The sequence below is a fragment of the Littorina saxatilis genome, linkage group LG1 (genome assembly GCF_037325665.1).
Source record: "Littorina saxatilis isolate snail1 linkage group LG1, US_GU_Lsax_2.0, whole genome shotgun sequence".
Taxonomy (NCBI): Eukaryota; Metazoa; Mollusca; class Gastropoda; order Littorinimorpha; family Littorinidae; genus Littorina; species Littorina saxatilis.
The window spans coordinates 9,946,606-9,959,105 of NC_090245.1; the positions used below are offsets into that span (position 1 = coordinate 9,946,606).

The 12,500-nt window shown below is 45.1% G+C and overlaps 1 protein-coding gene across 1 annotated transcript in view; it reads right to left on the reverse strand.

Annotated features, from left to right (window-relative positions):
- The window catches only part of LOC138961269 (guanine nucleotide-binding protein G(o) subunit alpha), a 48,752-nt gene that overhangs the window by 17,395 nt on the left and 18,857 nt on the right, over positions 1 to 12,500 (reverse strand). Inside the window, exon 3 of the mRNA XM_070332875.1 lies at positions 93 to 234. Coding sequence (XP_070188976.1) covers positions 93 to 234 — 142 coding nt within the window. The remainder of the gene's footprint in view (positions 1 to 92; positions 235 to 12,500) is intronic.

Genomic DNA, 12,500 nt, shown 5'->3' on the forward strand with positions numbered 1-12,500 from the left:
TTCCCCTTTCCATCACGTCCACCTGTCTATACGGACCGCTTTTGGCCACTCAGGTGGTCGTTCTGGACAGGTTTAACTGTGTTTGTACTGACCTCTCGCTCGTTGTCACCAAAGGGTATGCTGAGCGTCCCCATGGCGCGTATGATGGCGACCAGCGACTGTATAGTGTTGCTGTACACCACCGGCTTGTATTGTTTGTTGTCTTCCGACGTGAAGCCACCCTCGTGGATAATTCTGCAGCACAGAGTGAATGAAGGTTTAGCGTGAGTGGCAGTTAAGAGATGTTACTGATGTCAGTTAAAGACAGAGATACAGACACACGCAAAAACGCGCACGCGGCACACGCGCACACACACACACTCACATGCGCACGCACACACACACACACACACACATACACACACACACACACTCACACACACACACACACACACACACACACACACACTGGCACACACGAACGCATCCACTCACACGGAACTCATGGGCCACAAGCGCAACATATCAAACGTGACCTTGCCTTTGACCTGGATCAACGACTGAAACTTCAAGCATCCCCCCCCCCCCCTTCATCGTTCGCTACCCACCCCCACCCCCCCACCCCAAACCTACCTCACCCCAAACCCCTCACCCACCGCATCCCACCTTTGATCTTGACCACATGACTGGAACTTCAAGCCCCACCCCCACCACCAACCTTCTCCGTCGACTTCTTCATCTATTCACCCCTACACCTATCTCCAGCCCCATCACAGCCCAAATCCCCCTGCCCTCCTACCCTCCAGGCTCGATATACTCGGTAAGCTTTCAACCTCAATCAGTACACGAAACTTCTACCCTCCTGGCTCAGTATACTCGGTAAGCTTTTAACCTCAATCTGAGTGAATCACACGAAACTTCTACCCTCCAGGCTGGATATACTCGGTAATCTTTCAACTTCAATCTGAGTGAATCAGTACACGAAACTTCTACCCTCAAGGCTCGATATACTCGGTAAGCTTTCAACCTCAATCAGTACACGAAACTTCTACCCTCCTGGCTCGGTATACTCGGTAAGCTTTCAACCTCAATCAGAATACGAAACTTCTACCCTTCAGGCTCGATATACTCAGTAAGCTTTCAACCTCAATCAGAACACGAAACTTTTACCCTTCAGGTTCGATATACTCAGTAAGCTTTCAACCTCAATCAGAACACGAAACTTCTACCCTCCAGGCTCGATATACTCTGTAAGCTTTCAACCTCAATCAGAACACGAAACATCTACCCTTCAGGCTCGATATACTCAGTAAGCTTTCAACCTCAATCAGAACACAAAACATCTACCCTCCAGGCTCCATCTACTCGGTAAGCTTTCAACCTCAATCAAAACACGAGACGTCTACCCTCCTGGCTCCATATACTCGGTAAGATTTTAACCTCAATCAGAACACGAAGCTTCTACCCTCCAGGCTCGATATACTCGGTAAGCTTTCAACCTCAATCAGAACACGCGAAGCTTCTACCCTCCAGGCTCAATATACTCGATAAGCTTTCAACCTCAATCAGAACACGAAGCTTCTACCCTCCAGGCTCGATATACTCAGTAAGCTTTCAACCTCAATCAGAACATGAAACTGACAAGAAGGTCACGGTGAACAGACCAACCACGATGAACATCTGATCTACCCCAAACCGGGATCGGCAGGTGCCAATTACCGGTGATAAATAAATACTCTGAATCAAGTCATCGGGGCTTCAGGCGCTAATTAGTGTACTGGCATTTTAAAATGGATCACGGCCATCAATGCAGTGTACAGAAATATAAAGGTTACAGTATAATGCTAGAACCAGTTGCTCTTTCATTTATTCTAGATATCTCTTTGGAGAAAAAATATAGTGTATTCGTGTAAAACTGAAGGTTGAGAGTGCACGGCAAAGCCCAGAGAGGCCGAGAGGGAGAACATAAATTTAGGGTGAGAGGGAGTGGGAAGGGGGGGGGGGGGTGAGTGGTGGGTTTGGTGGTGGTTCGGGGGGGGGGGGGGGGTGTACAGATTAGAGGGCGCAGGACTGAAGGCGAGAGAAGAGACCTCAGGACTTCTGAGGCATCTTGAAATCAAGAAGCCTTGAACACGTCTGAGAAAATCCAACAGCTACAGCTAGTACGCTGCCCCTGGTATTTTTGACCAACGTTTCCAACAATGATCAATATCTACAAAACCACTTGCATTGCTTACACCCCCCCCCCCCCCCCATCCCTGCTTCTTTTCAGAAACCCAACCACATATTCTTTCCACACACACGCGCTGATTAAGTAAGCACTCAAATCAAACCAAGAAAACAAATCGCACTATCAAAATCTACAATACATTTAATTATCGGAAATTATTCACCCGTCCCGTTCTCTTCACTGAACCCCAAAACTCCCATCTGATTGGCCGGGACGTGTCACGAGGTCTACTATCGTGTCATTTATCCAATTAACCTTCTCGTCAATAGTGGCTGAGCTATGCCAGCTGTGGTCGCTGATTGTTAAAGCCACTTCATCGAAAAGCCGATAAAAAGTCGAGAAGAAGGGGGTGGACGTGGGAGGGAAAGGGGGGGGGGCGCTCTTTTTTCCTCTATTGTTTGGGGACAACTTTGTGACAAGCATCGTTGTGAAATGAAAATGAAGCATGCTGACTGTTTAACATTGCCACCTTGCCTCGGTGCCTCGGTTGGCAAAAGGCACCTCTTTCTTCTACACACTGACTGACAACCGACGTCGTTCTATGAACAGTTGGCCACAAAAGGACACCGACATCCAAAAGAAGAAGAAGAAGAAGAAGAAGAAGAAGAAGAAGAAGAAGAAGAAGAAAAAGAAGAAAAAGAAGAAAAAGAAGAAGAAGAAGAAGAAGAAGAAGAAGAAGAACAACAACAACAACAACAACAACAGCAACAACAACAACAACAACAATCCAGGCAATCCTGCTGAACAACTTGCCCCATTGTTGTCAAAGGGAACTAATTCCAACTGTAACTGCTAAGTCAATTAGTGACAAAAGGACACACCCATCCAATCTTATAAATAAAAAAATCTAAAATAAATCGGGCAATCCCGCTGACCGGTGTATTTCAAAAAGGCTCCCGTACCAACTTTCAATGCAATGACAGCAGAGATAGAGATCTATGGATCACTTGGCCTCAAAAAGGACATACCGATTTCAAGTTATCATAAGAACGGGACACCATCTAATTTGCCACTGCTGTCAAACGAAGCTCGTTCCAACTTCCACTGCTAATGCAGTCAACTTCCAAGGACATCTAGTCACAAAAGGCCACACCCTTCCAATTTTGTCGAACAACAACAACAACAACAACAAACAAACCAATAAATAATAAGATATTAATGCTAAACTGCACGCCCCTCTCACTGTCTCTGAGTCTGAAGTCAAAAGAAACCGGTTCCAACTTTCATTGCTATGGCAGTCCAGAGAGTTGTACAACAGTTGGCCACAAAAGAAAAACCCTACCCCAGGTTATCACAAGAACACAAAAATAATCCTGCAATCCTACTGACCGCTCAAGCCTTATCGCACCACCTTATCCCCTCTGTTGTCAAAAGGCACCCGTTTCAACTTCCGCTGCCATGGCAACAGAGGGGGGATGGCGGAGGGGGCGGGAAGGTCAGAGGGCATGAGGCGAAAACCTGCATCGATCATTAATCAACACGATCTTCCCATTTGCTCTACACGCTCCGGCGTCCCGCGTATCGACCTGTTTCTTCCCCTGGCCCCGATTGTTGGTGGGATCGGGAGTTGGGGGGAGGGGGGGGGTGTGGGAAAGTCGAAAGGGAGGGGGGAGAGGGAGGGGGAGGGGAGGGGGAAGGATTGTGAGTGTTACTAGTTCGTATTGTGGTTCGTGTAATACATATTTTCAAGATTGGAGGAAGATGGTTTGTGTCATACATATTTTCAAGATTGTTTGAAGTTGATCGGGAGTCGTAGGGTGAGAGAGAGTTGGGGGTGGGAGGGGGGGGGGGGGTGGGGGTGATTGAGAATGTTACTGGTTCGTATCGTGGTTCGTGTAATACATTTTTTCAGGGGCGGAGGAAGATACTTTGTGTCATACATATTTTCAAAATTGGTTGAAGTTGATCTGACGTTGTAGGTGGGGAGGGGGGAGCAGGGGAAGGGGAGGGGAGAGTGAGAGGGGGGGGGGAGGATTGTGCGTGTTACTGGTTCGTATAATACATTTTTCAGGGGCGGAGGAAGATGGTTTGTGTCATACATATTTTCAAGATTGTTTGAAGTTGATCGGGAGTTGGAAGGAGGGAGGGGGAGTCGGGGGAGGGAGAGAGAGAGCAAGGGTGTGGGAGGATTTAGAGTGTTACTGGTTCGTATTGTGGTTCGAGTAATACATTTTTCAGGGGCGGAGGAAGATGGTCCGATCGTGTCATATATATACTGAACGGCAAAAGTTAGGGACCGCCCTTGAAAAAACCAGGCCGTCCTGACCTGGGCCTCTCCAGAACGCTGTTGGTGGCCTGGAACTTCTGATGCAGCCTGACCACAACAGAATGGGACACTCCAGTCGTCTGCCCACTTCTCGCTTGCTTACGCCGTCTTGCAGCCATGCGATGGCCCGGGCTTTGTTGAAGGTGGTCACCTTTCGTCTGGGAAGCATAGTGAGAAGATGGTGGCTAGCGGAAAATCGCGGGGCGAAAAAGCGTGACAACAGTTCACTCTCAACACATCCCCCTGCACGTGCATAACGAATTTTTCATCTTTCCCGCCCAGGCTTGCCCACGCGCCAGCGTAAAAATGGTCCACTTTTTGCAGTTTGGCAGTTTCTGTCTCGTGCCCTAGCCAGGCCTCCGTGGATCCCGAGCAAGTTTCCTGCTAACACAGCATTGCTCCCCCACTGGTGTGTTCGGCCTGACAGCCATTTGGTTTTATAAAGTTAGGAACAAGGAGTTTGGCACAGATGAAGTCAGCTGGTTTTTTCAAGGGCGGTCCCTAACCTTTACCGTTCAGTATATTTTCAAGATTGGTGAAAGTTGATTCGTATCATACATTTTCAAGGGTGGGGGGCAGTACGTGGTGGAGGAGAATTGTGGAAGGAATTTGAATGGATAGTCATGTCGCAGTTCATGGGATTAATGTTTAATTGGGGAGGGCGGAAAGGGGTTAGGGCAGTAGGCTGAGATGCAGTTTTCGGGGTGCTGGGCGGTATTTGAGATGAAGTGGTTCATGTGATATATGTTTCGGGGGGGGGGGGGGGGAGGGGGGAAGAGGGGAAATGAGGAAGATAGTGGTTGGGGGGATGGGAACGCGACAGTACTGGGGGGAGGGGGGAGGGGGGTGGAGGAAGAGAGTGTTATACCAACGGGTCGTGGAATTCATTTTTCATGCTGGACTTGGAATGCGAGAGCGCGGGCGAGACGATTTGGGACAGATGGTGCGTGAGTAAGTGGACGTAGGGGGGAGGGAGGGGGGGGGGGGCGTTGGAGGGGTCCCCGAGTCTGCCGGCTTTGCTGCGACAAGTCACGAGACAGACACAGGACTATGCTTACTCATCGTTTCCACTCGTTGTTTGTTTGTGTTGGAAGCTATGCGTAATACTTTTATGTTCAGATTAGAGCGCGCGCAGAGAGAGGGAGGGGGTGGGTGTGTGGGGCGTGGAGAGAGAGAGAGAGAGGGACAGAGGGGAGAGAGAGGGAGTGTGTTGGGGAAGATGGAGAGAAACAGAGAGAGAGATGGAAAGAGAGACAGAGTGGGGAAGAGAGACAGAGTGGGGAAGAGAGACGAATGGAAATAGAGAGAGATGGAAATAGATCGAGAGATGGAAATAGAGAGAGAGAGAGAGAGAGAGAGAGAGTGAGAGAGTGAGAGAGAGAGAGAGAGAGAGAGAGAGAGAGAGAGAGTTAAAAAGTAAAAGTACAAGGACAGGCACACTAGAGAGAGTTATAAAAGAAAAAGCTAACATTTTCATGGAGTGAAAAAACGGGCAAAGTTCCAAAAATGAAAGACCAGAAATATTTCCCAGTTCAAACAACGGAGATAACTCTAAGAGCGAAACAACGAAGATAGTCTCAAAGTGAAAGAACAGAGATATTTCCCAGTTCAAACAACGGAGAAAACTCTAAGAGCGAAACAACAAAGATAGTCTCAAAGTAAAAGAACAGAGATATTTCCAAAAGTGAAATAACAGAGATATTTCCAAAAGTGAAATAACAGAGATATTTCCAAAAGTGAAACAAGTCGCGTAAAGCGAAAATACAACATTTAGTCAAGTAGCTGTCGAACTCACAGAATGAAACTGAACGCAATGCCATTTTTCAGCAAGACCGTATACTCGTAGCATCGTCAGTCCACCGCTCATGGCAAAGGCAGTGAAATTGACAAGAAGAGCGGGGTAGTAGTTGCGCTAAGAAGGATAGCACGCTTTTCTGTACCTCTCTTTGTTTTAACTTTCTGAGCGTGTTTTTAATCCAAACATATCATATCTATATGTTTTTGGAATCAGGAACCGACAAGGAATAAGATGAAAGTGTTTTTAAATTGATTTCGACAATTTAATTTTGATAATAATTTTTATATATTTAATTTTCAGAGCTTGTCTTTAATCCAAATATAACATATTTATATGTTTTTGGAATCAGAAAATGATGGAGAATAAGATGAACGTACATTTGGATCGTTTTATAAATTTTTAATTTTTTTTACAATTTTCAGATTTTTAATGACCAAAGTCATTGATTAATTTTTAAGCCACCAAGCTGAAATGCAATACCGAAGTCCGGGCTTCGTCGAAGATTGCTTGACCAAAATTTGAACCAATTTGGTTGAAAAATGAGGGCGTGACAGTGCCGCCTCAACTTTCACGAAAAGCCGGATATGACGTCATCAAAGACATTTATCAAAAAAATGAAAAAAACGTTCGGGGATTTCATACCCAGGAACTCTCATGTCAAATTTCATAAAGATCGGTCCAGTAGTTTAGTCTGAATCGCTCTACACACACACACACACACAGACACACAGACACACACGCACATACACCACGACCCTCGTTTCGATTCCCCCTCGATGTTAAAATATTTAGTCAAAACTTGACTAAATATAATAACAGAGATATTTTCAAAAGTGAAACAACAAAGATAGTCCCAGAGTGAAATAACAGAGATATTTCCAAAAGTGAAATAACAGAGATATTTCCAAAAGTGAAATAACAGAGATATTTTCAAAAGTGAAACAACAAAGATAGTCCCAGAGTGAAAGAACATAGATATTTCCAAAAAGCGAAAGAACACGAGATAGTTTCAAAAGTTTAAGAACAGAGATATTTCCAAAAGCAAAACAACAGAGATAGTGCAAATAGTGACAGAACCGAGATGTTTTTAAGAGCGAAACAACAGAAATAGTTCTAAAAGTTAAAGAGCACAAATAGTGAGAAAGTCTAATATAGTAACTGTTATTCTGTCTAATTAATATACAGTCATTATGTCAATATGAAGATACTTTGAAGAAGCCAGAGAAAGGCTCCCACAAATTTGATTAAGAATTTACCAAAACTGCTTTCTGTTGTGTTTTCTTTCTGTTTTGATACAACACAGACAGTTCCAAAAGCAATAGCACACAGATAGTTCCAAAAGCAACAGCACACAGACAGTTTCAAAAGCAATAGCACACAGATAGTTCCAAAAGCAATAGCACACAGACAGTTCCAAAAGCAATAGCACACAGACAGTTCCAAAAGCAACAGCACACAGACAGTTTCAAAAGCAATAGCACACAGATAGTTTCAAAAGCAATAGCACACAGACAGTTCCAAAAGCAATAGCACACAGACAGTTCCAAAAGCAATAGCACACAGATAGTTCCAAAAGCAATAGCACACAGACAGTTCCAAAAGCAATAGACACAGACAGTTCCAAAAGCAATAGCACACAGATAGTTCCAAAAGCAATAGCACACAGACAGTTCCAAAAGCAATAGCACACAGATAGTTCCAAAAGCAATAGCACACAGACAGTTCCAAAAGCAATAGCACACAGATAGTTCCAAAAGCAATAGCACACAGATAGTTCCAAAAGCAATAGCACACAGACAGTTCCAAAAGCAATAGCACACAGACAGTTTCAAAAGCAATAGCACACAGACAGTTTCAAAAGCAATAGCACACAGACAGTTCCAAAAGCAATAGCACACAGATAGTTCCAAATAGTGAAAGGACAATTGCAAGCAGATACGATCGCCTGAGAGCTACATCAGCAGTGATCAGCATTGGAGCCAGCTGTCAATGATTTATGATGAATCCATTTTGGCGTGCTTTCTGCTTAATTACCAACGGCCCCTCCACGGTTCCTTTGGGGCGAATGGAGGTAAGCATCTTATGTGTACTTTGTCCACTACACTCGATACCCTCTCCCACGTCAAGAAATCGATATGATGTGCGTGTGTGTAGGGGTGGGGGAGGGGAGGGGGACGGCGGGGGATGTGTCATTTTAATCATACAAATGTTGGGGGAGGCAAGAGTGGTGTGTGCATGAGTCTATCAGATGATGATGGCGACGAAGACGACGATGATGATTATGAACAATATACAGGAAGGATAGAAGAAGAGAGAGAGAGAGAGAGAGAGAGAGAGAGAGAGAGAGAGAGAGAGAGAGAGAGAGAGAGAGAGAGAGACTGAGAGAGCGAGAGAGAGAGGGAGGGAGAGAGAAAAAGGAGGAGAGAAAGCGAGAGAGGAAAGGGAGGGAGGAAGAGAGAGTAAGAGGGACAGAGAGAGGGGGGAGGGAGGAAGAGAAAGACATAGAGAGAAAAGGAAAAAAAGGGGGAGAGAGAAAGAACGAGAGAGAGAGAGAGAGAGAGAGAGAGAGAGAGAGAGAGAGATTCTGGCTTCAGCCCAGAGGCCACAGCGAGTATGACGTCTCCGACACGAAAAAATCAATAACCTGTACACGGCTATTTTCACTTCCAAGCTATGTGACAAGCCTCCAGCCGTGTAGCAGCGTGTTCATTCACTATCTCCCCTACATATTCTTCATTCATGCACTCAATCAGTTTCACGTTTGAATTGGTATTTAGTCAGTGTACGTTTTCATCTTTTTGTTCGTTTGCTGTGTCATTCATTTATTCGTTCACTCTCGTCGTTTTCGTGTTATTCTCTGTGTGTGCTTGTTCTCGTGTCTGTCTGTGTTGCGTTTCTTGCCGTCTCTCGCATCTTCAGTCACTCGCTCACTAGTATTATATAAATCGTTTTCGTGCATGTCCGTGTCTGCTTTCGCGTTTGGTACGTTTGCCCTGTCGTTCATTCATTGATGCGTTCGTTTATTTACTGTGTCGTTTTCATGACCGGTTTCACGTGCATGTTTTCGCAAATTATCTGTGTGTTGTTCTTCTTTTCAGTCTCTCGCGGCATTAATACTTATTCACTCTCTAGATCATTTTCTCGTATGACTTAGGATACCTGTGTACGCTTTGTCTTTTGTTTGTTTGTTGTACCATTCGTGCATGCATTCACTCTGTCTTTTTTCTTTATTCAGTGTTTAACGTCGTTTTCAACCACGAAGGTTATATCGCGACGGGGAAAGGGGGGAGAGGGGATAGAGCCACTTGTCAATGGTTTCTTGTTCACAAAAGCACTAATCAAAAATTTGCTCCAGGGGCTTGCAACGTAGTACAATATACTACCTTACTGGGAGAATGCAAGTTTCCAGTACAAAGGACTTAACATTTCTTACATACTGCTTGACTAAAATCTTTACAAAAATTGACTATATTCTTTACAAGAAACACTTAACAAGGGTAAAAGGAGAAACAGAATCCGTTAGTCGCCTCTTACGACATGCTGGGGAGCATCGGGTAAATTCTTCCCCCTAACCCGCGGGGGGGGGTGGGGGGGTGCATTCACTCGGGGCTGGGCCGCTATTGCGCGGGGCCGCTATTGCGCGAATCTAACCCTAACCCTAACCCTAAAGATTCGCGCAATAGCGGCCCCGCGCAATAGCGGGCCGACCCCCATTCACTGTCGTTTTCATATCATACTTTGAGTGTGCACGTGTTTGAGTTTATTTGACTGCTGTCTCTTTCAGTCTCTCACCTCTTCATATAGACAGTTGATCATTTTCATGTCTGACTTAGCGATGTCAGTGGATTCCCTTTTTGTTCGTTTGCTGTATCTTTCCTTCATTCATGTCTTCGTGCATTCGTTCGCTCTTGTCGTTTTAATGTTTGACTTTGCCTTCGCATGCCTTCGCTTGTACCTGTGTGTTGTTTCTGTTGATCTCTCGCATCTTCATTCACTCACTAAATCATGAGTGTCGTTAGTGTATCTTTACACTTGTTTTGTTCGTTTGCTGTCTTCACCATTCACTCGTTCCTAGTCATTCGCTTTGGTCGTTTTCACGTTTGACTTTGAGTGTGAATGTCTTCGTGTTTATCTGTCTGCTATTCCTGTCAATCTCTCACATCTTCATTAAGTCATTCATCAGGTCAGTTTTGCGTCTGAAGTTTTCTTTTTGGGTTCATTAGCTGTGCCATATTCATCCATTCATTCCCCTTTTCGTTCATTTATTGTATTCACAATGGCCGTTTTCATGTTGTGCTTTGCGCTTGTGCATGATTTTGCATTTGTCTGTCTGCTGTTCCTATCCGTCTCTCATGCCCTTAGTTCATTCACGAGAACTTTTTCACAACTGAGGCAAAAGTAGCTGAGTCACGCGTCTCAATCGATCAATGTCTGTAATCAAAGAAATACCGCTGCACTGAAGAAGAAGAGGAAAAAGAAGGTGGTCCATCACAGTTATTATACAGTGAACCCCCCCCCCCCCACCTTCTAAGACCCCCCCCCCCCCCCCCCCGTACTTCTTCCTTTCTCAGATGTTCTTTTCAAACAAAGCCTCTGTAAATTTACCACCATTTTTGACCCTCCACCACGAAATGAGTCGCATGTCAGCTCGCGCGGTTCTGCGCTAGGCTTAATATAAGTCCGGGGAGTGTCTGGTAACAGTGTGAGGGTCACCTTAGTCACAGGCTTATAACTCAAACAGTTTTCGCTCTTTTCTAAAACGGGTTTCACCACTGAATAGAGCATAACAAACTCTTTAGGAAAATGTAAAAATATGAAAATCATGCAAAGGTGACATGCGATTCATTCCGTGGTGGAGGGTCACATTTTAAGACTCCCTCCCTTTTAGGACCTGATATTCCCAGTTTGTTGAAAGGTCGTAAAAGGGGGGTTCCTCTGTACCAGCTTTGCGTGAATTGTGTACACAGCGGTAAACCGTGGGGCGGTACATCAGCAATGAATGATTTATAACATGCCCCTCGTATGCCAGACCAATAATTATCTGATAGGTAGAAAATCTATCTCGGAATTCTGTCTTTCTTTATTTGGTGTTTAACGTCGTTTTCAACCACGAAGGTTATATCGCGACGGGGAAAGGGGGGAGATGGGATAGAGCCACTTGTTAATTGTTTCTTGTTCACAAAAGCACTAATCAAGAAATGGCTCCAGGGGCTTGCAACGTAGTACAATATATGACCTCACTGGGAGAATGCAAGTTTTCAGTACAAAGGACTTAACATTTCTTACATACTGCTTAACTAAAATCTTTACAAACATTGACTATATTCCATACAAGAAACACTTAACAAGGGTAAAAGGAGAAACAGAATCCGTTAGTCGCCTCTTACGACTCGACATGCTGGGGAGCATCGGGTAAATTCTTCCCCCTAACCCGCGGGGGGTCTATCTCGGAATGAGCAGGTCGACTGTATGGTAGTACCTGTGATGAAAGGACACCCTTGGGACCAGCCAAAGGTGTCCCTACATTGCAGGTGGCCTTTCATGACAGGTGAGTGTTTGGGACAACAGGTGTGTTTTATTGATAGTTTGACATGTTGGTCAGGGATAAAACGATTTGAAAAATGACCCCCCCCCCACCCCCATACACACACACGTGTCTTCTCATGACAGGTTTACTTTAGTTCAATTAATAGACAAACAACAGGGATACCTGTGATGAAAGGACACCCTTGAGGTTCAACCAAAATTGCCCCTACATTTGAGATGTCCGCTCATGCCAGGTATATCCTTTAGTCAAATTAATAAACATACTACAGTGATAAGGACTGGGTGGCCGAGTGGTAACGCACTTGCGCTCGGAAGCGAGAGGTTGCGAGTTCGACCCTGGGTCAGGGCGTTAGCAATTTTCTTCCCCCTTTCCTAACCTAGGTGGTGGGTTCAAGTGCTAGTCTTTCGGATGAGACGAAAAACCGAGGTCCCTTCGTGTACACTACATTGGGGTGTGCGCGTTAAAGATGCCACGATTGACAAAAGGGTCTTTTCTGGCAAAATTGTATAGGCATAGATAAAAATGTCCACCAAAATACCCGTGTGACTTGGAATAATAGGCCGCGAAAAGTAGGATATGCGCCGAAATGGCTGCGATCTGCTGGCCGATGTGAATGCGTGATGTATTGTGTAAAAAAAATTCCATCTCACACGGCATAAATAAATCCCTGCGCCTTGAA